The sequence below is a fragment of the Balaenoptera musculus genome, chromosome 8 (assembly GCF_009873245.2).
Source record: "Balaenoptera musculus isolate JJ_BM4_2016_0621 chromosome 8, mBalMus1.pri.v3, whole genome shotgun sequence".
NCBI lineage: Eukaryota > Metazoa > Chordata > Mammalia > Artiodactyla > Balaenopteridae > Balaenoptera > Balaenoptera musculus.
Window position 1 is genome coordinate 109,505,743 of NC_045792.1, and position 22,036 is coordinate 109,527,778.

The window sequence follows — 22,036 nt, forward strand, 5'->3', positions numbered from 1 at the left end:
TGTCTCCACAGTGGTGGTGCTGGTTGTAGGAGCTGTGGTTGAGCTGGTTGTCTCCACAGTGGTGGTGCTGGTTCTAGGAGCTGTGGATGGGCCGGTTGTCTCAACAGTGGTGGTGCTGGTTGTAGGAGCTGTGGTTGGGCCAGTTGTCTCCACAGTGATGGTACTGGTTGTAGGAGCTGTGGTTGGGCTGGTTGTCTCAACAGTGGTGGTGCTGGTTGTAGGAGCTGTGGATGGGCTGGTTGTCTCCACAGTGGTGGTGCTGGTTGTAGGAGGTGTGGTTGGGCCAGTTGTCTCCACAGTGGTGGTGCTGGTTGTAGGAGCTGTGGTTGGGCTGGTTGTCTCCACAGTGGTGGTGATAATTGTAGGAACTGGGGTTGGGCTGGTTGTCTCCACAGTGGTGGTGCTGGTTGTAGGAGCTGTGGTTGGGCTGGTTGTCTCCACAGTGGTGGTGATAATTGTAGGAACTGGGGTTGGGCTGGTTGTCTCCACAGTGGTGGTGCTGGTTGTAGGAGCTGTGGTTGGGCCAGTTGTCTCCACAGTGGTGGTGCTGGTTGTAGGAGCTGTGGTTGGGCTGGTTGTCTCCACAGTGGTGGTGCTGGTTGTAGGAGCTGTGGTTGGGCTGGTTGTCTCCACAGTGGTGGTGCTGGTTGTAGGAGGTGTGGTTGGGCCAGTTGTCTCCACAGTGGTGGTGCTGGTTGTCTCCACAGTGGTGGTGCTAATTGTAGGAGGTGTGGTTGGGCTGGTTGTCTGCACAGTGGTTGCACTGGATGTGGCCTCATGGGAGGTGGTCCTTGTGTGGCTGGTGACACTCACACTTGAGGTGCTGGGAAGTGTGACATGTGTGACAGGGCAGCCTTTCTGGGGCTCACAGCACAGCACGCGCACCTCGTAGTTGAGGCACATCCTGATCTTGCCCTTCTGGTCCTGGTTCCGACACACCAAGCCCACTTCCGGGCTGCACTGCACCACCTGCCCCAGCGTGTGGATGCTGACATCTGGGTGGTTCTCGGCTCGGCACTCCAGGGCGCTGATGTATTCGGGTCGGTGGCAGATCTTCTCTCCTCTTCTGACGATGTTGCTGTAGGTTTCAAAGTCTCCTCCGTGGGGCCCAGGAGATGGGAAGTCCACATCGAACCACTTGGTCCACGTGCACTGTGGCTGGCAGGAGGTTGTCCCAGGTTGGGAGGGGGTAGTTTCAGGTATAGGGACAAAAGTTGTGCTGGTTGTAGGAGCTGATGTTGGGCCGGTTGTCTCCACAGTGGTGGTGCTGGTTGTAGGAGCTGTGGTTGTGCTGACTGTCTCAGCAGTTGTGGTGCTGGTTGTAGGAGCTGTGGTTGGGCCAGTTGTCTCCACAGTGGTGGTGCTGGTTGTCTCCACAGTGGTGGTGCTAATTGTAGGACCTGTGGTTGGGCTGGTTGTCTCCACAGTGGTGGTGCTGGTTGTCTCCACAGTGGTGGTGCTGGTTGTAGGACCTGTGGTTGGGCTGGTTGTCTCCACAGTGGTGGTGCTAATTGTAGGAACTGGGGTTGTGCTGGCTGTCTCCACAGTAGTGGTGCTGGTTGTAGGAGCTGTGGTTGTGCTGACTGTCTCAGCAGTGGTGGTACTGGTTGTAGGAGCTGTGGTTGGGCCAGTTGTCTCCACAGTGGTGGTGCTGGTTGTCTCCACAGTGGTGGTGCTAATTGTAGGAACTGGGGTTGTGCTGGCTGTCTCAACAGTAGTGGTGCTGGTTGTAGGAGCTGAGGTTGTGCTGGCTGTCTCAACAGTGGTGGTGCTGGTTCTAGGAGCTGTGGTTGGGCTTGTTGTCCCCACAGTGGTGGTGCTAATTGTAAGTGCTGTGCTTGGGCTGGTTGTCTGCACAGAGATTGTGCTGGTTGTAGGAGCTGAGGTTGAGCTGGTTGTATCCGCAGATGTTGTGCTGGTTGTAGGAGCTGAGGTTGTGCTGGTTGTCTCAACAGTGGTGGTGCTGGTTCTAGGAGCTGTGGCTGGGCTGGTTGTCTCCACAATGGTGGTACTTCCTGTAGGAGCTGAGGTTGTGCTGGTTGTCTCAACAGTGGTGGTGCTGGTTCTAGGAGCTGTGGTTGGGCCAGTTATCTCCACAGTGGTGGTGCTGGTTGTAGGAGCTGAGGTTTTGCTGGCTGTCTCAACAGTGGTGGTGCTGGTTCTAGGCGCTGTGGTTGGGCTGGTTGTCTCCACAGTGGTGGTGATAATTGTAGGAACTGGGGTTGTGCTGGTTGTCTCAACAGTGGTGGTGCTGGTTCTAGGAGCTGTGGCTGGGCTGGTTATCTCCACAATGGTGGTACTTCCTGTAGGAGCTGTGGTTGGGCTGGTTGTCTCCACAGTGGTGGTGCTGGTTGTAGGAGCTGAGGTTTTGCTGGCTGTCTCAACAGTGGTGGTGCTGGTTCTAGGAGCTGAGGTTTTGCTGGCTGTCTCCACAGTGGTGGTGCTGGTTCTAGGAGCTGTGGTTGGGCTGGTTGTCTCCACAGTGGTGGTGATAATTGTAGGAACTGGGGTTGTGCTGGCTGTCTCCACAGTAGTGGTGCTGGTTGTAAGAGCTGAGGTTGTGCTGGTTGTCTCCACAGTGGTGGTGCTGGTTATAGGCACTGCGGTTGGGCTGGTTGTCTGCACAGTGGTTGCACTGGATGTGGCCTCATGGGAGGTGGTCCTTGTGTGGCTGGTGACACTCACACTTGAGGTGCTGGGAACTGTGACATGTGTGACAGGGCAGCCTTCCTGGGGCTCACAGCACAGCACGCGCACCTCGTAGTTGAGGCACATCCTGAACTTGCCCTTCTGGTCCTGGTTCCGACACACCAAGCCCACTTCCGGGCTGCACTGCACCACCTGCCCCAGCGTCTGGATGCTGACATCTGGGTGGTTCTCGGCTCGGCACTCCAGGGCGCTGATGTGTTCGGGTCGGTGGCAGATCTTCTCTCCTCTTCTGACGATGTTGCTGTAGGTTTCAAAGTCTCCTCCGTGGGGCCCAGGAGATGGGAAGTCCACATCGAACCACTTGGTCCACGTGCACTGTGGCTGGCAGGAGGTGGTCCCTGGAGAGGTCCGCTCATTTGTTCTGGCTGTGACCCTCGTTCTTGGGGGCACGTGTGCCGAGCTGGCAGTGCTGTGTTGTGTGGAAGACGAGAAGGTTGCAGTGGCCCGGGCAGTGCTGGTTTCGCCTGTGGTCGTCTGTGTGGGCCCAGGTGTGGTAGGGGGTGTGTTCTTTGTTCTGCAAACATCCACCACCTCACAGCACAGGATCCGGATTTGGTAGTTGTAGCAGATGGGGGGCAGCTGGTCTTTGTTCCAGCAAATCAGCCCCACGTTTTTGTCACAGATCAGGTTCTGCCCCAGTGCCTGCAATGGGGTGTTGGGAAAGACCTCTGCCCGGCATTCCACGTTCTTGGGCTTTGCACAGAATTTATAACCTTTGGATCTCAGATTCTGAAAACTGTCAAAATCTCCACTGTTCCTCCCTGCCCCTGGGTAGCTGCCGTCAATCCACTTGGTCCAGGTGCATGATTCTTGTAAACAGGTGACCTGGGTTGGCTCAGATGACGTTCCCTTCGAGGGCCCTGGGGTTGTGGTTGACACAGAGGTTGTGGTTGTAACCGTTGTTGAAACTGGCGCTCGGCTGGGAGTCGAGAGGGTTGTTTTCCCAGTTGTTGGGGTACCTGGGGCAGGTGTAGAGGTACCTGGGCCAGGTGTTTTGCTAGTCGTAGAGGCAGTGGTTGGGCCAGGTGTGGTGACAGGGGCTGAGGAACCTGTGCTCCCTGTCGGCACAGATGTAACCCTGCTGGTTCCTGGCGTGGGCCCAGTTTCAGTCGTGCTGAAGGTTGCAGGAGGGGTGGTCTCTGTACTGCTAGTGGGGCAGGCCCGGGGGGAGCAGCACAGGATCCTGATCTGGTAGTTGTCACAGCGCCCAGAGGCCTGGTCCCTGTTGTAGCAGGTCAGCCCCACCGTCGGGCTGCACTCCACGTGCTGCCCCAGGACTTCCAGCGGCACCTCGGGGGCACCCTCGGCTCGGCACTCCACCGCCCTCGGCGCTCGGCAAACCCGGTACCCATAGGCACGGAGGTTCTCCAGCGTGTCGAAGTCACCGCTGTCTATGCCCCATCCCGGACGGCTGACATCCAGCCACGGCGACCACTGGCACTCCTCCCCACAGTGCGGCCGGGACGAGGGCGGGGAGGAGGCTGTGGGAGGAGTTGGTCCAGGGGATGTGCCCGGGGTGGTGGCCGGGGCCGAGCTCGGAGTGTGTGCTGTGCTTTCGGAGGGGCTGGGGTGTGTGCTGGGTGGAAGCGTGGAGCTCATGACTGAGGGCAGGAGAGAAAGGGCAAGCGTCAGGGGCCAGGGCTCCCCACGCTCCTTGAGGACACCCCCCTGCCCCCTCTGTCAGTGTCAGCCGACTGTCTGTCTCCGCCCATGACGGGAACTTGGGAGAGAGGGCAGCTGCCAAGCGTCTGGGATACGCCCAAACCGGGCAGGTGTAAAGCTCACCGCAGCTGAGTCAAGGGGTGAATTAAGCTTGTGTAAGGGAAGCCTGCTCCCCGGAATCTAAAGCCAGAGTTACATGGGCTCTTCACCCTTGGGGGAAGCTCTAATAAGGCCCTAAGGCGCCCTTAGAAGAGGTGAGGATGCGGAGGTGCCTGGCCCTGGGGCAACGCAAGGCAATCGGAGAGCAGTGGATCCAGGCAGGGACTCCCCAGCTGGGCTTCCCGTGGTCCTCTTCCCAGGAACCAGCCTGGGATACCTTTGCTCACAGCCCCTGCCCCGTGCTGGGCGCCTCAGCCCTGAGAGCATGACTGGGGACATGGGACCTGCCAGCCTCAAGGTGGCTGGCCCTTCCTGGCTGCGGGCCGGTGGGCACAGGGACATGCCCTCTGTCCCGTCCTGGCTCCTTCCTGCTTCTTGGGGCCAGGGGTGGGGGGACGGCCCCACCCGGTCGGCACCCCGCGTGTCTGCCTTACCGAATGGGGTTGTGGAGAAGATGAAGGTGGTTTGGGGGGTGCGGGGGGTAGGGCTGCAGGCTTCGACCCTCCTCTCAATGGTGCCGTTAGCCCCACAGTGGGCGGAGATGCAGCCCCCCGTGCCGTCCGTCGTGTGGTAGATGACTTCCCCGGGACGGAAGCGCTTCCCGTCGTAGGTGCAGACACAGGCTGTGGGGAGGACAGGCGGTTAGGGGGCCGGGGCGCAGGCGGGGACCCGAGACCCCGGGCACAAGGAGGGCTGCCCACCACTCACCCTCAGAGTCGTAGGTGCAATGCACGCCGCTCTCGGTGCAAACGCTGGCGACAGAAGGGAGATGAGTCTGGGGGTGGAGACTCACCCAGGGGCAGGCAGGCAGGGGAAGCCCCACTGGGGTCCCTGGGGGCCATGCCTCAGCCCCAGAAGTCACACCCTCTCAGGGAGCCCTTCCTATCAATGACCGGAGAAGGCAGTTCGCGCATAGCCACTGAGCCTCCTGGACCTTCTGAAGGCCACTCCCTCTCCAGGGTGTCTTCCCAGAGGTCCTTGGGCCGTGTCACGGCTCAGCTTCCCCTCTGGCCTCTTCCTTCACCCCCAGACCCCCCACCCTCATCCTGCATAAAGGAAGCTCCCTGTTGGACCCCACAGGAAACCCAGGCTGGGGGACCCTCTGGCCCTGAAGGAGGGAGGCTCTGCTGGGGGGTGGCCGGGTGGGGCCTTTCCCCAGTGGCGGAGGGCTGGGCGAATCCCCAACGTGCTCCAGGGTCTTCTCGGCTCCCGCCAAGCGTCTCACCAGTAGTGGCAGTTCTTTTCCAAGGGCACCGTGGAGCCCGGCCGGTAGGACTTGCCCTGGACACGGCAGGGCGTTGGTGGGGTCGGGGTTGGGCATGAAGCTACACATCGCATCTGGTCCTCATCAAAGATGGGGGCCTCTGATGGGCACTTGGGGTAGCAGCCTGTGGACCAGAGAGGCCTGAGTCCCAGCACACCAACTGCCCACTGCCTCACCCCCGCCTCGACTCAGTCCCCAGCCCTGGACCCCATCACGCCGTGGGGAGCTTGAGGCTATGGCCGCAAAGGCACCACGAGGGTCAGGAGGAGCCCAGCCTGGCCAAGGGTCCCAGGATCCCCAGGACAAACCTCAGCCCCAACCACCAGCTCCCCAGCACGGCCCCGCCCAGACCAGCAGGGCAGCAGTGCACCTTCCAGGCCGCGGACGTCGTGCAGGTACTGGCCGCGGGGGTTCCGGCAGGTCCTCAGGAAGGGGGCCCCGCAGGGCTGGTAGTGCCACTCGCACTGGCCCTGGGGGTTGTAGTAGTCGCAGAACAGGGCTGCGGACAAGGGGGGCGGGCTCAGGGCCGGGCGCTCGGCCCAGGGGACCCCGGGTGGAGTGCCGCCCTTGCAAGGACAGCCCCGGGGGGCTCCCCTGTACCCCGATCCTTGACCAAGTCCTGTGAGCTGTTCTGAAGACACGTTCCCTCCTCTGTGCCTCCCGGGCGCGGCCTCAGAGGACATGGGCCTAGGATGCCCAGGGACAAGAGGGGGCAGTGGGGAGGGTGGCGGGCTGGTTGTCAGGGGCGCCCACCCACGGCAGCCAGTCTCCATGGAGGGGGGGTGTGCTCTGCTGATTCCCTTCAAGCCCTTCCTCCCCTCGCACATTCAATACCACTCTTGTCACTCCCTGTGTCTCTGCCCCACCCTGACGGACACATCCGTGGGCACTCACGGCAGACGTCCGGGGTCCGCCAGGACACGCACACGCCCGCTTCGTGACAGGCCTGGGCGTAGGCGGCCACGGCCGTGCAGAAACACTCGCAGTCACCCCCCGAGTCGCAGGCACATGCGTCGCTCACGCAGGCCTCGTAGTACCTGGCCGACTCCACCTACGGGAGAGAGAGGCTTCAGACACCGGGGGACCCGCCATCCCTGTGGGCTCCGGGGAATCAATGCAGCTTGGTGTCGGCCTGGGCCTGTTTCCCCTGGAGCTCGTTGTCCCACGAGGCCGGCCAGACGGGTCCTCATGGCCACAGCTGGCCCTAGAGGGTGGCAAAGAGCCACTGCTCCCATTTCTGTCCCTTCTTCCCCAGGCGCCTGGAGGAACACCCCACGTACGTGGGCGTGGCAGGCGCTGAAGGTGGCGCTGTTGACGACGCTGCACTGCTTCTGGGCCCAGGGCTTGCGGTACGGGTTGGCGGCGCAGGGGTCCTTGGGGGCCTGGGCGTCCGGGCAGGACGGGGAGAATTTCCAGCTGTTGCCGAACTCCAGCGCGTCGCCCACCACGGACTGGCTCCGTGTGGTGAAGTCGTTGAGGGCATTGTCGTCAAAGTTCCCGCACAGCCCGCAGACCCTCCCCTGCGGACGGACAGACGCAGAGACGGCACAGGCTCAGGGCAAGCGCAGGAGGGGCCCTGCAACCTCACTCGCTCCCCCCCCACTCCGGGGCCCTCAGGAAGAGCCCCACTGGGCTCTGAAGTCTCCAGGAGGGGAGGGCACAGGAGAAGCAGCCTAGTGGCTATGGAGTGTCCCCCAAAGACAGGCTCAGGTCCTGACCCGGGACCCACGAGTGTGGCCCAAAGTGGAAGTAGGGTCTCTGCGGATGCAATCAAGTTAGGATGAGGGCATCCTGGACTGGGGGGTGGGTGGCTGATCCAGTGGCCGGTGTCCTTACAGGACGAGGGACACACACAGAGTGAAGACAGTAAAGGGACGTTGTAGGCAGAGGTTGGGATGATAGGGCGCCTGGGGCCATGGAAGCTGGAGGAGGCGGGAAGGATCCTCCCCTCGAGCCTCTGGAGGGAATGTGGCCCTGGGGCATCTGGTTGGACTTAGTGTCCAGACTGTGAGAGAAGGGCCACCAGTTAGGGATCATTTCTTCCAGCAGCTGCAGGACCCGGACACAGCCGTGGGTCTCCTACTGTCACCTCCTCTCTATCTCTCTGCCTCACTGTTTCTCTCTGTCTGTCTCTCTGTCTCTCTATATCTCTCTGTGTCTCTCTGTTTCTCTGTCTCTCTCTGTGTCTCTCACGCTGTCTCTGTGTCTCTCAATCTCTCTCTGTCTCTCTGTCCCTCCCCCACCCGTACCCCCGTCTCTGGCCGGCCCTTGGTCTGGGGTGAGGGCGGCGTCCTTCCTGGGCAGGGCTCACCTTGAACTCGGGGCTGAGTCTGAGGAAGATGCTGGTCCCCTTGTCCCACAGCAACACCAGGCTGACATCCGTATCTACCACCAGGTAGATGCCCATCTGGCGGATGGAGAAGGGTGGCAGCTGCCCCCGTTCCTTCTCGATCACCTCCACGTTCCCGTCACTCAGCTTCAGCTCGTAGCTCTGCGTGGGGCAGGGCCAGTGAGTGTCTGGGTGAGGACCCCGCCTACCTGTCGAACGGGTCCATGGCCCTGCGGCCCCTGTCCCGGCTCGGCCATGGGAGCGCGGCCTTCCTGGGGGCTCCCCGCCAAGCCCCCCGCCCACTGCTCACCCCCAGGAAGATCTTGATGGCCTTGGAGCAGGTGGTCCCGGTGGTGCCGCAGGGGACGTTCTCGGTGATGACGCGGAAGCCGTCCTGGGCGCTGCCGTTCCCCCCGCAGTGGTCCTGGGGAGGCCGGGGTGGGACTGAGCGTGCGCCCCGGGGCAGCACAGCCGGCCTGCGGGGCGGCAGGAGAGCTCGGCAGCCACATACCTGAAGCAGCGTGTACTCGCAGTCTCCGCTGAAGCTGTAGCGCTGCCCGTCGAAGGTGAGGTAGTGGCCGTCGCCGTACACCGCGCAGGTGGCCGGGCAGGGCTGGTCTGTGCACTGCCACATCCTGCTCTTACAGGTGCTGGGGCAGGGGCGGCAGGCATCAGGCCCAAGCCTCCCTCCTAGCGGGCCAGCTGCCTGCCTGGGTGGGGGCAGGACTTGCCGGCTGGGCTGTACCTCCCGCTGCAGGGAACCCTCCCCCAGATGGGGTCCGAGCCCCTCCCCGTACCAGGTGTTGCAGCCCACCCGGATGATCTGGCCTGGCTGGTAGCTGGCCTCGTTGTGCACACAAGGGCAGTCGGACACAGGGATGCAGCCGCCGTCGCCATTGGCCACCAGCCCGTGGGGACACACACAGCCCGGCACACATTGGGAGCTGTACTGTGGAGGGGGGGGGAGCAGACACAGCTTAGCTGACCCCCAGGGCCTGCAGCGGGGCCACAGGGATAGAGGACCAGCAGCCTGCGGGCAAGGGTCCCCCGGGGTCAGCGAGTGGGCTTCTCCACAGGTGCCCATGAGGGCCGAGCAGGTGTGGGCTTGTTGGAGGGGGGGTCGCTGGGGACACTCACACAGTCCATGTCCAGGGTGTGGCAGCTCTTCTGACAGCCGGCCCCAGCGGCCCCAGGCGTGGTATTGCGGCAGTCGAAGTAGACCATTGGTGGGGTACAGACTGGGGAGGGAGGGGCCATTCAGGGGACCCTGACACCACCTGCCAAGCTGGCTTGAGGGACGTGTTTCCCGACGGCAGAGTTTAGCCGCCCCGGGGTGAGTGTGTGAGTGCGTGGGCAGGGTGCCCACACTGCTGAGCCCAGAGACGCTGATTGACACCCACCAGCCTCGCTGACTTGTGGGCATTTAACCCGGTACTTAGGTAACTTTATGCAGAGATAACCGAGGGCCCCCTCCCTCCCCCTCCCCCACTCCGGGCTCACCTGGAGCTGGGGCGTGACCTCCGATGCAAGTCAGTGTGCCCTGGGTGCAGGTGCTGCAAGGAGAGAGTGGTCAGAGAGCCCCCCAGCCTCGCCCACCCCACCCACTCAGCAGGGGCTCTTACCAGATGACCCCCTGCTCGTGCGTCGACTCCCCATCGGGGACCACGGAGCCCCCACGGTAGCAGGGGCAGCTGGTGGCTGGCACACACTTGCCCATATCATCCAGGAAGGTGCCGTCAGGGCAGGTGCAGCCGTCCACGGGAACGAAGCTGACGCTGCAGGTGGCGTCCGCGTCACTCCGGGCCCGGCAGGTGGGCTGACAGGTGCTGATGTTGTAGAGGTAGGTCAGCGACTTGGGGCAGGTGGTCATGGGCTTTGCTGCAGGATGCCAGGAGGGGTCAGCACTCAGGACAGGGCCGGCCCCCCTGGCTTCCCTGTTCCCGCCAGGCCCTTCGTCCTTGATGGGGTCCCGGGATACTAGCCTAGGCGCTCCTTGGCCTCTGAGCCTGGTTGGGGGACGGGGGCCATGGGCCATCCACCCTGGGACACTCACTGCACACGCCGTCCCGCCAGCCGCCGAGCAGCACACCCCGGGCAGCGCAGGCCCGCACGTAGGAGGACAGGGCCGCGCACATGCAGTCCTCACTCTTCTCGCAGCTGCACGTGTCGAACATGCAGTTCTGGGGGGGCATCGGGACGTCAGGGATACCAGGCCACACACGGTGAGCTTCCCCCCCACTGCTGCCGGAGCCCCTGCCTCACCAGGACCCCTCCCCAAGCCTCATGGGGGGTCCCACTAACGTGCACAGAGCATCTTGCAGTCACACCCCTGGGCTGGGGGGTGGGGGTGCTGGAAGGACCACAGCCCCTCATCTCTGTGACCCAGCAGTCCAGCCCTGTGTAGTCAGCCTTAGACACCAGTTTCTCATCTGCACCCCGGGGCCAGCGGGCTACTCACTCCCTGGGTGTAGCCCCTGTGCCTAGCATGGAGCAGGAGGACAGGACGGGCTCAGAACCGCAGTAGGTGTGTGAGTGAGTGAGTGAGTGATGGATGAATGGGTGGATGAATGAGTGAATGAATAAATGAGTGAATGAATGAGTGAGTGGATGAATGAGTGAATGAATAAACGAGTGAATGAATGAGTGAGTGAATGAATGAGTAAGTGGATGAATGAGTGAATGGATGAATGAATGAGTGAGTGGATGAATGAGTGAATGGATGAATGAATGAGTGAGTGGATGAATGAGTGAGTGGATGAATAAGTGAGTGAATGAATGAGTGAGTGGATGAATGAATGAGTGAGTGAGTGAATGAGTGAGTGAATGGGGATGGGAGAAACTGGAGGTTGAGAGACCGGCTGGGCCCAGACGCTGCTGCCACGGCCCTTGGGACCCTGAGGGTGGCCGAGTGGTCCAAGGGTAGAGGCAGGTGGGTGGCATTACCGAGTAGTAGGCGCTGGGGTTCACAGCAGCGTGACACCGGGCGAAGGGGCCGTGGGGGTCTGTCAGCCGCGAGCACCAGCGCTGAGCGTACTTCTCTGTGGACAGAGGAGGGGGGCGGTCAGCGAGGCTGGACAGTCATGTCAGGCGGGAGCTACATGGAGGTGAGCAGCTTTCCTTTTAGCCGGAATTCCTGATGCTCCGTATAAAGGAGCGCCAGGTGTGAGCAGACCTCGGCTACTTCCCGAGCGCCCCCCAGCCTGGTCCCCCCAGGAGAGGAGGCAAGGAGGGTGGGCCTCCACTCCCGCCAGCACCCTGATCCTCTCCTCCCGGGGCTCACCCGGCCAGAACAACGCATGTTGACTCTGCCTGTTTACCTACCACCTGACTCGCCCTTCAGGCCGGGCCCCCAAGGAGCCCATGCTCAGACCTCTGGCCCAGGAGCCCTGGCACCAGGTTGGCCCGCAAGGCCGCTGGACACACATACCGTTCTCCACGCTGAAGGAGCAGGGGTCCTCGAAGCCGTTCTTGACGTTGGGGCAGGCGGCCTGGGTCTTCCAGGTGTTGGCGAAGGCGGCGGCCGTGCCCTCCACCACGCCGCTGACGGTCCGGAAGTCGTCGGCCTGGTTCCGGTTGAAGTTCCCGCACAGGCCTGGGGGCGGGGGTGGCGTGAGGCCCCTGTGTGCTGGGCTGCGGAGGGTGGGCTCGGGTGCTGGGTGGTGACCCTCTTACCGCAGGTCTGCCCCCGGAGCTGGGGCGCCAGCCTCACGAACACCTGCATGACGGGCACCAGCTGGACGTCCAGCTGCAGGCCCAGCTGGGTCTGGGCGATGATGAAGAAGGTGGAGGGTCTGAAGAGCGTGATGTTAGCTGCAGACACAGGGGACCAGGTCTCAGTGGGCGCGAGGGGCGGGGCTGTCAGGGGGTGGGGCAGGGCAGGCGCCCTCACCTGCCGAGAGGGGCAGCTGGGTGTAGATCTGGTTCACAAACACCTCCCCGCTGGCCTTTACCACGAAGACCTGGAGAAGCACATGACAGGGCTCACGATGGCCTCCCCAGGGCAGAGGAGGGCTGTTGACCTGGCCCCCCATCCCCCAGGCTCAGCCTGCTCTGCTAAGCTTTCCGCGAGGACCGGACCTTTTTTTGGCGACATGAAAACCAAAGAGATTTACTAAAGTAAAAAAGTCAACTTCAGCAGAGAAGCTTCCTGGCCTCATGGGGGAGGTGTGGAGGCCCCATGCCAGTCCCTGAGCTGTTCCCTTTGGGGACGGTCACTCAAAAGAGCCACAAGAGGTGGAAGCAGGGAGTCAGTGGGAGGGTCCTCGGGCCGTGCCTGGGCCACCTGCTGCCCATGTGGGATCAAGGGCTCGGGCAGAGGTCACTTGCCGTGAAGGACACCCCCAGCCCCAGGGTCTGCACTCACCATGTGCCCCTCCCCCCCAGCCCCAGGGTCTGCACTCACCATGTGCCCCTCCCCCCCCGCCCCCGGGTCTGCACTCACCATGTGCCCCTCCCCCCAGCCCCCCCCAGCCCCAGGGTCTGCACTCACCATGTGCCCCTCCCCCCAGCCCCAGGGTCTGCACTCACCATGTGCCCCTCCCCCCCAGCCCCGGGGTCTGCACTCACCATGTGCCCCTCCCCCCCAGCCCCGGGGTCTGCACTCACCATGTGCCCCTCCCCCCCCAGCCCCAGGGTCTGCACTCACCATGTGCCCCTCCCCCCCAGCCCAGGGTCTGCACTCACCATGTGCCCCTCCCCCCAGCCCCAGGGTCTGCACTCACCATGTGCCCCTCCCCCCCAGCCCCAGGGTCTGCACTCACCATGTGCCCCTCCCCCCAGCCCCGGGGTCTGCACTCACCATGTGCCCCCCCCCCCCCGCCCCAGGGTCTGCACTCACCATGTGCCCCCCCCCCCAGCCCCAGGGTCTGCACTCACCATGTGCCCCTCCCCCCCGCCCCCCCCAGCCCCAGGGTCTGCACTCACCATGTGCCCCTCCCCCCCAGCCCCAGGGTCTGCACTCACCATGTGCCCCTCCCCCCCAGCCCCAGGGTCTGCACTCACCATGTGCCCCTCCCCCCAGCCCCCCCCCAGCCCCAGGGTCTGCACTCACCATGTGCCCCTCCCCCCAGCCCCAGGGTCTGCACTCACCATGTGCCCCTCCCCCCCAGCCCCGGGGTCTGCACTCACCATGTGCCCCTCCCCCCCAGCCCCGGGGTCTGCACTCACCATGTGCCCCTCCCCCCCAGCCCCAGGGTCTGCACTCACCATGTGCCCCTCCCCCCCAGCCCCAGGGTCTGCACTCACCATGTGCCCCTCCCCCCAGCCCCGGGGTCTGCACTCACCATGTGCCCCTCCCCCCCAGCCCCAGGGTCTGCACTCACCATGTGCCCCTCCCCCCAGCCCCGGGGTCTGCACTCACCATGTGCCCCTCCCCCCCAGCCCCAGGGTCTGCACTCACCATGTGCCCTCCCCCCCAGCCCCAGGGTCTGCACTCACCATGTGCCCCCCCCCCCAGCCCCCCCCAGCCCCAGGGTCTGCACTCACCATGTGCCCCTCCCCCCAGCCCCAGGGTCTGCACTCACCATGTGCCCCTCCCCCCCAGCCCCAGGGTCTGCACTCACCATGTGCCCCTCCCCCCCAGCCCCAGGGTCTGCACTCACCATGTGCCCCTCCCCCCAGCCCCAGGGTCTGCACTCACCATGTGCCCGTCCCCCCCAGCCCCAGGGTCTGCACTCACCATGTGCCCCTCCCCCCAGCCCCGGGGTCTGCACTCACCATGTGCCCCCCGCCCAGGATCAGCGTCAGGCTCTTCAGGCAGGTCTCGCTGTCGGTCAGCCCACACCTGCGCAGCTCGGCCAGCACGGTGAAGGCGCTGCTGTCACAGGGCTGGAAACACAGGTCCTCACCCGAAGCTCAGCGGCCCCCAGCCTGCCTCACCCTCCCCTCCCCACCACCTGTCTGCCCGCCCAGAGCTGGGGTGGTTTCCTGGAGGACTCGGCATTGGGGATCCCGAGGTGGCCCCAAATGCAGCACCTACGTGCAGCCCAGGCTGGGGAAGGACACGTGGGCCCACGGCCTGAAAGCCGCTCTGTCCGGGGGGACCCTGGGGCCACGTACCTTGGCCAGCACGTAGCTGCAGTCCCCATGTACCGTGTACTGCCGCTCGTCGAACGTGGAGAAGTGGGCACCGCCCAGCACCGAGCAGGTGCCTGGGCACTGCACCTCCTGGCATCTCCACCGGCCTCCAGAGCAGGTGCTGAGAGCAGGGAGCGACCACGTGGGTGCCGGCCCCCGGGAGCAGCCCGCCCCCCCAAGATGGCAGGTAGACTTGCCCAGGCCTGCCTGCATCACCTCATAGACTGAAGCCCATCAGCGCCTGCCCAGAGAGCCACTGGCCTCTGCCCGGGGACCTGCGTGGGAGGGGACGAGCAGCCCCGGGGCCACAACCCCCAGAGGGGCCGGCCCGGGTGCATCCAGGGGGACCAGAGGGCAGGGGCCGTCCCTGGGCATCTCCAGGGGGAAGGGAGGGCAGGGGCCCAGGGTCCTACCAGTTGGTGCAGTCTGTGGAGTAGCCGGTCCCTGGAGTGTAGGTGGCCCCGTTGTACACACAGGAGCACTGGGGCACCGGGATGCAGCCAGCATGGCCAATGTCATCCAGCACCGTCCCTGCAGAGGCAGGCGGGACACGTGGCAGGTGCCGGACTGTGTCTACCATGTGAGTGTGTGGAGGGGACAGGCCCTCTGCCCACAGTGGCCCTGCCCTAGAGGGCTCCTCAGACCCAGGGGCCCAGGGACGCCTCGGGCCACGTCAGAGGGGCCTTCCTTCCTGAGCACCCACAGTGCCTCTGGGTGATTCTGGGGGGCCAGAGGGGGTGGGGCTCCATCTCACCCTCGGGGCAGAAGCAGCCGGCAACGCAGTGGTCCTCGCAGAGCGGGGAGCGCTCGGGGTTGGAGCAGGTGTCCGCGCAGGGCGACCCGCACTCGTGGTACTGCATGTTGAGGGGGCACGTCTGGGCTGCAGGGAGGGGGATGGGGCCCACGTCACACCCTGCCCCTGCCTCCGGCCTGAGAAGGGACCGCATGGCAGGGCCGGGGCCACGCAGGGCACTCACGGCAGAGCTGGGGGCGCCGCCAGTCCAGGGGCAGCCCCCCGGCGTGGGAGCACTGGCGTGAGTACTCGGCAAGCGTGTGGCAGAGGCAGCTGCTGGGGTTGGCCTGGTCACAGCGGCAGAGGTCTTGCCGGCAGGCCTCCAGGTAGCTGCTGGTGTCCACCAGGGCGGCACAGTCCGAGAAGAGCTCGCTGCTCAACACCTCCTCGCAGATGCCCTGGGGCAAAGCCGGGGCACTCAGTCCAGGCTCTGGAACATCCCCTGGCCCACGGCCCCCTCCTCGACTTGTCCCCGGGGCCGTGGGAGCAGGACGCCACCCCCGTTCACTCTGGGACTTACAAAACCGGTCAAGCAGTTCGTGGGGGGCTCAGGGGCGGGGTCCTGACACCGCTCCGTGGGGCCGTCCATCTTCTGCAGATTCCCAAACTCGGTGGGGGTCAGCTTGATGTCTGCCAGAAGCACAACACCGGGCTCTTCTCAGGCTCCCAGCACCCCTCGCTCGGGGCGACCGGGCTACGCCTGCCTTCCCCTTCCACACTGCCGGTTTAAGTGGCGGCTACACAGGACTTTCGGGGAGTCTGGAGATGAAATGAGGAACTCCCGGGCATTCGGGGCTGCAGGGCAGCGGGCTGAGGTCCGCTAACTGACGCTCCGCTGGCCCAGGGCTGGAGAGTGACCCTGGGCCCCTGCCGGCCACTGCTGGGCACCCGGGCAGGCTTCCCCTGAGGGAGTCCCTTACGGATGGGCTCTGCGTGGGGCTTCATGGGCCTAACAGTGGGGACCCTGTGATCGGGACTGCAGCAGGTGTGGGTCACATAAAAGGCCACTGCTTGGCAAAGTCTCAAGGACCAAGAAGCAGAGACAGGGTCTGGATGGAGGCCGGTCTTCGATTTCAGAGGAGGGTGTGTGACGGGTACTGAGAACAGGAGGGCTCAGTGGGGGCTGCCCCGCTGAGAGCGTGTGCTGGGTGGGATGGGGTGGGGGTGAGTGCACGTGCGCGCACGCCGTGCGTCTGTGTGTGCCGGGGCGTGCCAGAGTCTGTGCACACGTGTGTGGTGTGGGTGCGCGTGCATGCTGGACCTCGAGTGTGTGGGTCTGCGTGCACGTGTGGGTGCGTGCACATGTGTTAAGACTGAGACCTCTGACTTGGGACCCTGGAAGGCAGGCTTCCAGGGAGGACAGAGATGGAGCAGGCGGCAGGGAGGGGGGCTCGCGCCCCGGGGCTTACTGTGGGAGAAGAACTCGTTGAAGATGGGGACGCCATTGAAGTCTCCGCAGAGCCCGCAGGTCTGGTTGGCGTACTTGGCGTCCAGCTCCAGCTGCAATGAGAGGACGCATCAGGCTCCAGCCGTGCCAGGGACACCCCCGGACCAGAAGGACAGACGAGGTTCCCAAGGCTGGAGCAGCTGGGCCTCCTCACAGAGGACCCTCCCCACTTGCTCCACGCAGTTGGGACCCGGAGCAGGGGTTCTGTCCTGGAGGAAACGACCCCCACACGCAGGGTCTCCATCAGGGGTGTGGACCCTGGGGCCCCGTTAGCATCTGGGCCCCCATCCTCACTGCCGTGGGGCCGGGGGTGTCTGGCTTTCCCACCCTCCTTCGCCCAGAGCACCTTCTTCCCTCCCTGGGGAGGCTGCCCGGCTGGAGGCATGTGCCTGGTCCCCCGAGCCCGGCCCCCCGCCTCACCAGAAGGCTGTCATCCTGGTTCCACATGAAGACCAGGCCCAGCTTGGCCGCCACCTTCACGTAGCTGCTGCTCTGCTCAATGAAGACTCCGGAGTGGCTGAAGGGCAGCTGAGCTCTGCGGAGAGAGGGCCCAGCTGAGGCGCCACAGGGCACGAGGGGGCGGGCAGCGTAGGCCTGGGCCTCAGGCAGGGAGGGTCCCTTCGGTCACACGTGTGACAAGGTCAACACGCCCACAAGAGCCTGGAGCTCTGGCATCAGAAGAACGAGGAAGGGGCCGCTTCGGGGGCAGAGTGAGAGCCTGAGCCCCTGGGCGGGGCAGGGGGCCGAGCATGGGGGCCTGGGGGCACCGCCCCCAGCCCCACTCTTGGGACAACTGCACTTCCCTCCCCCGACGGCCCAGAAGCATCCTCGCCGTCCGGGGCCCAGACTCACGGGCGGCCGTTGACCAGCACGGAGCCCTTTGTCAGCTCGACAACCATGCCGTCAAGCTTCATGGTGACCCTGCTGGGCGCGGTGGCGTTGGGGCCTGGGCCGCGGCGGAGCTGGAGGTTGAAGTCCTCGTAGGCGGCACCGCAGTGCGCGGAGAAGACGTAGTTGCACAGCCCGGGGAAGCGGAAGACGTCGCCGTCGAAGGTCTTGTAGTGGAAGTCGCCCCACGTGCTGCACACCCGCCCGCCGTGCGCCGCGTTCAGGGCTGTGGGCCGAACAGAACAGGGCCTTTCCGAGGGCGCCGAGTCTGGGACACCTGGACGTCCCAAAACCTGGGCCCTTATCCACCTGGGAAGCTGCGGTCCCCCTGCCCCCCCACCAGGTCTGACAAGGCAGAGCTCGGCCCACACAGCCCCCGGCCTGGCCTCTCGGGGTCTCACCTCGCACCAGGGGGCTGCTCCTCAGAGGCGGGTGGATGGTCACCCCGCGGAGGGAGTTGCCTGTGGAAACAGGGCGGGTGACGCACAGCCCTCACCCCCACCGCCCTTTGGTGGCTCCGCGACTGCTCGGATCTGGCGGACTCCAGATCCGGCTCCGGGTTCTGCCGTGTATATGGCCTCCCGGCCGGTGTGAACACCAAGGCCAGCGGGCACCACTGTGGGCTGAGAGCAGAGCACCCCAGGGGCCCCAGCTCTCACACCACGTGGCCCAGAATGCTGTTTGCACTGGGGCTTCCTTGCTCCCGGAATCTCAAAAATGCCTGAATCAAAACCTGGAGACTGTCATGCAGAGTGAAGTAAGTCAGAAAGAGAAAAACAAATACCGTATATTAACGCATATTCGTGGAATCTAGAAAAATGGTACAGATGAACCGGTTTGCAAGGCAGAAATAGAGACACAGACGTAGAGAACAAACGTATGGACACCAAGCGGGGAAAGGGGGGTGGGATGAATTGGGAGATTGGGATTAACATATATACACTACTAAGTATAAAATAGGTAACAACTGAGAACCTGCTGGATAGCACAGGGAACTCTACTTTGCTTTGCTGTACGGTAGAAACTAACACAACATTGTAAAACTATACCCCGATTAAAAAAAAAAAACAAGTGCATCAGCAGCTACGGACAATCCCTTGGGTGCTGACATCAGGCACAGGTGCGCCTCCCTGGGAGCCCCTTTTGGGGACATGCAAACTGAGGTGGCTGGGTCTGTCCCCGAGCCTCCCCTTGCTCTGGGGTGTCTGGCCGTGCTGGGGGCTGACCCTCACCCGCCCTGCCACCACTGGAGTATCAGGTGTTAACTCCAGGGAGAAAGGGACATTCTGTGAGCTCCCAGCGAGCCTGTGACCCTGTCTCAGCCACGCCGGATGGGGATGGCAAACAGCCTGCAGGGCCCAAGGCGAGTGGCCCATGGCCCCTCAAGGGCTCTTTGCCTGCTGGGGCGGGGCGGGGGCTCTGACAGGTGGGGGGTCCACTCACCGCCAGGCCCCTGGGGGGCAGGAGGGAGGTCCGGGTACTCATAGCCGAGCTCTGCAGCGCTGTCCCGGGCCTGGCCTTTGGGAAGAGGAGAGGGCGCTGGGCCTGAGCCGGCCGAAGGACCCGCACGTCCCCTCAGAGGATGCACGTAGGGAGGGATGGAAGGTCCGGAAGGTGGGGTTCTCTGTGCGGACGGGGGCACTGTCCGGGAGGATCTCTTCCCGGCTGCCGAGCCTCTGAGGTCACCCGGGCCCACGGCTGGGCCCCCACTCCCTTGACCTCCCCCTCAGGTGGCCCCATGAGCATGTGGGGGTGACCCCGGCTGGTCTCTCCAGGGGCCATTCCTTCATTCACTGTTCATTCATGCCCACCGAGTGTCCACCAGGGCCCAGCCGCTGGTCCCCTGCTCAGGACGTAAGGGGACAGGCAGGCAGCCCCTGTCCGGGGGCATCCCATCTACTGAGGGAGCAGACAGTAAAGTCACGGGTCTGCTGCAGCTGGTCCAAAGGCAACCAGAGCTCTGGAGGAAAATTCAGAGCCTGTTGGGGATCTGGGACCAAGAGTGGGGACAGAGCTGCACCCAAAATGGGGTGCTCAGGGCCACTGCACAGGTAAGGGCCCAGCGCCGTGGAGGCCAGGCAGGCAGGGCCCGGGACAGGCAGTGTCGGCCCGGAGGCCACCCCAAGAACTTCATTTCTGGGGTCCTCAGAGGCCGTTCCAAAGGTGCAGAATGTCGTCAGACACAGGCTTGCCATGATCCTGCACAGAGCTGGCATGGCAGGAGGGTGCCTAGCCCCCCACCCGGAGGGGGAGGCCCAGCCCTCCTCTGGATGGGGGGCTGACCCAGGGAGCACAGCTTCACTCACTCGTGTTCTGGCCCCATTTCTCAGATCACCCGGGACAACCTGGACTCATGCTCGCCATGTGTCCAGGGAACATCCAGTGGGGCAGCCCTGCCCGGAGTACTCGAGGGAGAGCTTCCCAGTTCTGGGACCGTCTGGCAGCAGCGGGAGACTGGGGACCGGGATGTGCGAGCCCCCTGGGGCAGTGGGGACCTTGGCTAATATGTCATGTTCCCCAAGCCGCCGTTCCGGGAGCCTGGGAGCCACCCCTCACCCATCCAGGTCCCTGCTATCCCCTGGGAAGCAGAGGCGGGAGGTGCAGCCCAGATGGGGAGGGGCCTCCGAGGACCACGGAGGCTGTGAGCCTCCCTTATCACACCCTCCAGCCGGGACTGAGCCCACCATAGAGAACCAGACAGGGAAAGTGAGCCGGTGAACCGGGGATGCCCGGGGGGGTGTCCCAGGCAGGTGGGCAGCTCTGCCAGGCTGGCCCAGGAGTTCGAGAGTCTGCTCAGACCAGGCTTGGCAGGGGGCAGAGGGCAGAGAGCAGCAGAGACGCACGTGTGGATGAGATCCTGCAGCCAGGGGCTCATAGACGCTGGGCTGCTCCCACCCCCTAACCCCCACATGGACCCCGCAGCCCCCAAGAACCCCTCCCCAACCCCACAAGCTGGAAGCCGCTGGAGCGGGCGCCGAGCTGGAAGAGCCGCTCACGGATGCACTCAGCTTGACCAGAGCCCAGGACGAGGCCTCAGAGCTGCCTGCTGCCCGCCGGGGGCCAGGGCCACCCTAGGATTTGGGGGGGCCCCAGGGGCCCCAGGCCATGGTCAGGGCCAGCCTGGGAAAGCCAGCACGAGCCTTACCTGTGTGCTGGGCACAGGCCAGAGTGAGGCCCAGGGCCCAGAGCAGGGCCAGCTGCCTCCGGCCGGCACCCATGGTGTGTGGGGGGAGAAGTCCCCAGGGCAGCCTCTGAGGAGGGCTCTGAGTCTGCAGGAGCCTTTTGTAGTCCCAGAGCTGGCTCCAGCCCCACTGACCTCACGTGGGAGGGTGGGGCAGGGCCTGTGGTTCCCCTCACCCAGGTAAACAGTGGGCACTGGCTACGGGCTGGCCGGCAGCTGAAGACAGGCAGGGATGGGTGTGTCTGCCAGGCGGGACGTGGTTCCTGAGGGTCCCCCAGTCCTGGCCTCAGGCATCCTCCACCACGCCCCTGCCCCTGGACCTTCCCTGGGCGCTCTCCCGTGCAGCCGGACCCCTGAGTTCCTGGCACCTGGAGTGGCCACTGGCATCTTCCCTGCTGCTGGGGCTGCTGGGGCCAGCCCCACCCTCACTGGAGAAGGGCTCAGGGCGCGGCGCCCCCGGTGACAGGACCCCGCCCCACAGTGCAGCCCCCCGACCAGCACTGCCTGGGAGCCTGGCCGTGCTCCAGCTGGGCGGGTGACCCCAGGCCGGCTCCAGGCACAAGTGGGCCTGTGGCCTCGAGGGGCAGGGGTGGCGGAGTCCGCTGAGCTGCAGAGATGCCAACTGAACCAGCCCAGAAACCGGCCCAGTGGTCTTGGCCCTGATGGGCTCTGGTTGAGAAAGCACCCTGGTGTGATGGACACCCGGCCTCAGACAGTGGGTGTGCGAGCCCTGGGCCTATCAGGGAGCCAGGCGCTGCGGCTGGACCTCCGCCGCAGGGGTCCACACACCCCCACCAAGGCTGGCGGCTCCACTGCCACAGGTGGGCCCAGCCAGGAAGCTCTACGTGGGGCGGAGTGGCAGCAAGGTGAGCGGGAGGGGCTGGGCTGGGTCCCCACCATGCTGGGGAGGGGTCTGGGGGCAGGGGGCACCCTGGAGCTGATCCGAGCATTTGCTTCTGGCTCACTTGGGGCCTGTCCCAAGCTCCTTCTGGTCACCTTGTTTTTGGTCCCTGAGCCATCCCCTCCTCATGCCCCAAATTGGCCCTGGTACCTGGTAGAAAGAATGCCTCACACATAACAGGAGAGTGGGGGAGGGACACGGGGGTGAGTGAGTGAAGGAGTGAGAGTGTAAGAGAGTGAGAGAATGAATGAGTGAATGAATGAATGAGTGAATGAACAAGTGAGTGAATGAGTGAGTGAGTGAATGTGTGAGTGAGTGAATGAATGAGTGAATGAATGAGTGAGTGAATGAATGAGTGAATGAACGAGTGAATGAATGAGTGAGTGAGTGAATGAACGAGTGAGTGAGTGAGTGAGTGGGTGGGTGCGTGGGTGATCACATAGCAGGGGGCGTGGATGCGGGTTGAAGGGAGCTGGCGCCACCTCCGTGCCCCCCCGCCCCCCCCACCCTCCCTGCAGGCTGGTGTATCACGTCCTCACCCTCCCCGGCACGGCTGCCTGGCTCTAGAGCTTGACAGCACGTCACCTGGTGCTGAGCAGGGCAGGCCCCTAGGGGCAGGCCGAGGGGA

The 22,036-nt window shown here is 64.2% G+C and overlaps 1 protein-coding gene across 1 annotated transcript in view; it reads right to left on the reverse strand.

Moving 5' to 3' along the window:
* The window catches only part of MUC5AC (mucin 5AC, oligomeric mucus/gel-forming), a 37,302-nt gene extending 16,758 nt beyond the window's left edge, over positions 1-20,544 (reverse strand). Inside the window, exons 1-33 of the mRNA XM_036861390.1 lie at positions 20,472-20,544; positions 18,770-18,844; positions 17,728-17,787; positions 17,291-17,552; positions 16,859-16,973; positions 16,401-16,491; positions 15,512-15,621; positions 15,176-15,389; positions 14,953-15,078; positions 14,612-14,729; positions 14,181-14,319; positions 13,839-13,949; positions 12,013-12,082; positions 11,796-11,933; positions 11,551-11,715; positions 11,067-11,161; positions 10,177-10,303; positions 9,746-10,001; positions 9,624-9,676; positions 9,261-9,361; positions 8,921-9,072; positions 8,635-8,773; positions 8,434-8,547; positions 8,106-8,285; positions 7,075-7,314; positions 6,689-6,845; positions 6,165-6,293; positions 5,756-5,918; positions 5,239-5,282; positions 4,965-5,153; positions 2,438-4,310; positions 1,367-1,429; positions 250-1,267 (exon numbers count right to left, since the gene is read on the reverse strand). Coding sequence (XP_036717285.1) covers positions 250-1,267; positions 1,367-1,429; positions 2,438-4,310; positions 4,965-5,153; positions 5,239-5,282; positions 5,756-5,918; positions 6,165-6,293; positions 6,689-6,845; positions 7,075-7,314; positions 8,106-8,285; positions 8,434-8,547; positions 8,635-8,773; positions 8,921-9,072; positions 9,261-9,361; positions 9,624-9,676; positions 9,746-10,001; positions 10,177-10,303; positions 11,067-11,161; positions 11,551-11,715; positions 11,796-11,933; positions 12,013-12,082; positions 13,839-13,949; positions 14,181-14,319; positions 14,612-14,729; positions 14,953-15,078; positions 15,176-15,389; positions 15,512-15,621; positions 16,401-16,491; positions 16,859-16,973; positions 17,291-17,552; positions 17,728-17,787; positions 18,770-18,844; positions 20,472-20,544 — 6,960 coding nt within the window. The remainder of the gene's footprint in view (positions 1-249; positions 1,268-1,366; positions 1,430-2,437; positions 4,311-4,964; positions 5,154-5,238; positions 5,283-5,755; positions 5,919-6,164; positions 6,294-6,688; positions 6,846-7,074; positions 7,315-8,105; positions 8,286-8,433; positions 8,548-8,634; positions 8,774-8,920; positions 9,073-9,260; positions 9,362-9,623; positions 9,677-9,745; positions 10,002-10,176; positions 10,304-11,066; positions 11,162-11,550; positions 11,716-11,795; positions 11,934-12,012; positions 12,083-13,838; positions 13,950-14,180; positions 14,320-14,611; positions 14,730-14,952; positions 15,079-15,175; positions 15,390-15,511; positions 15,622-16,400; positions 16,492-16,858; positions 16,974-17,290; positions 17,553-17,727; positions 17,788-18,769; positions 18,845-20,471) is intronic.
* Positions 20,545-22,036: the final 1,492 nt, after the last annotated feature.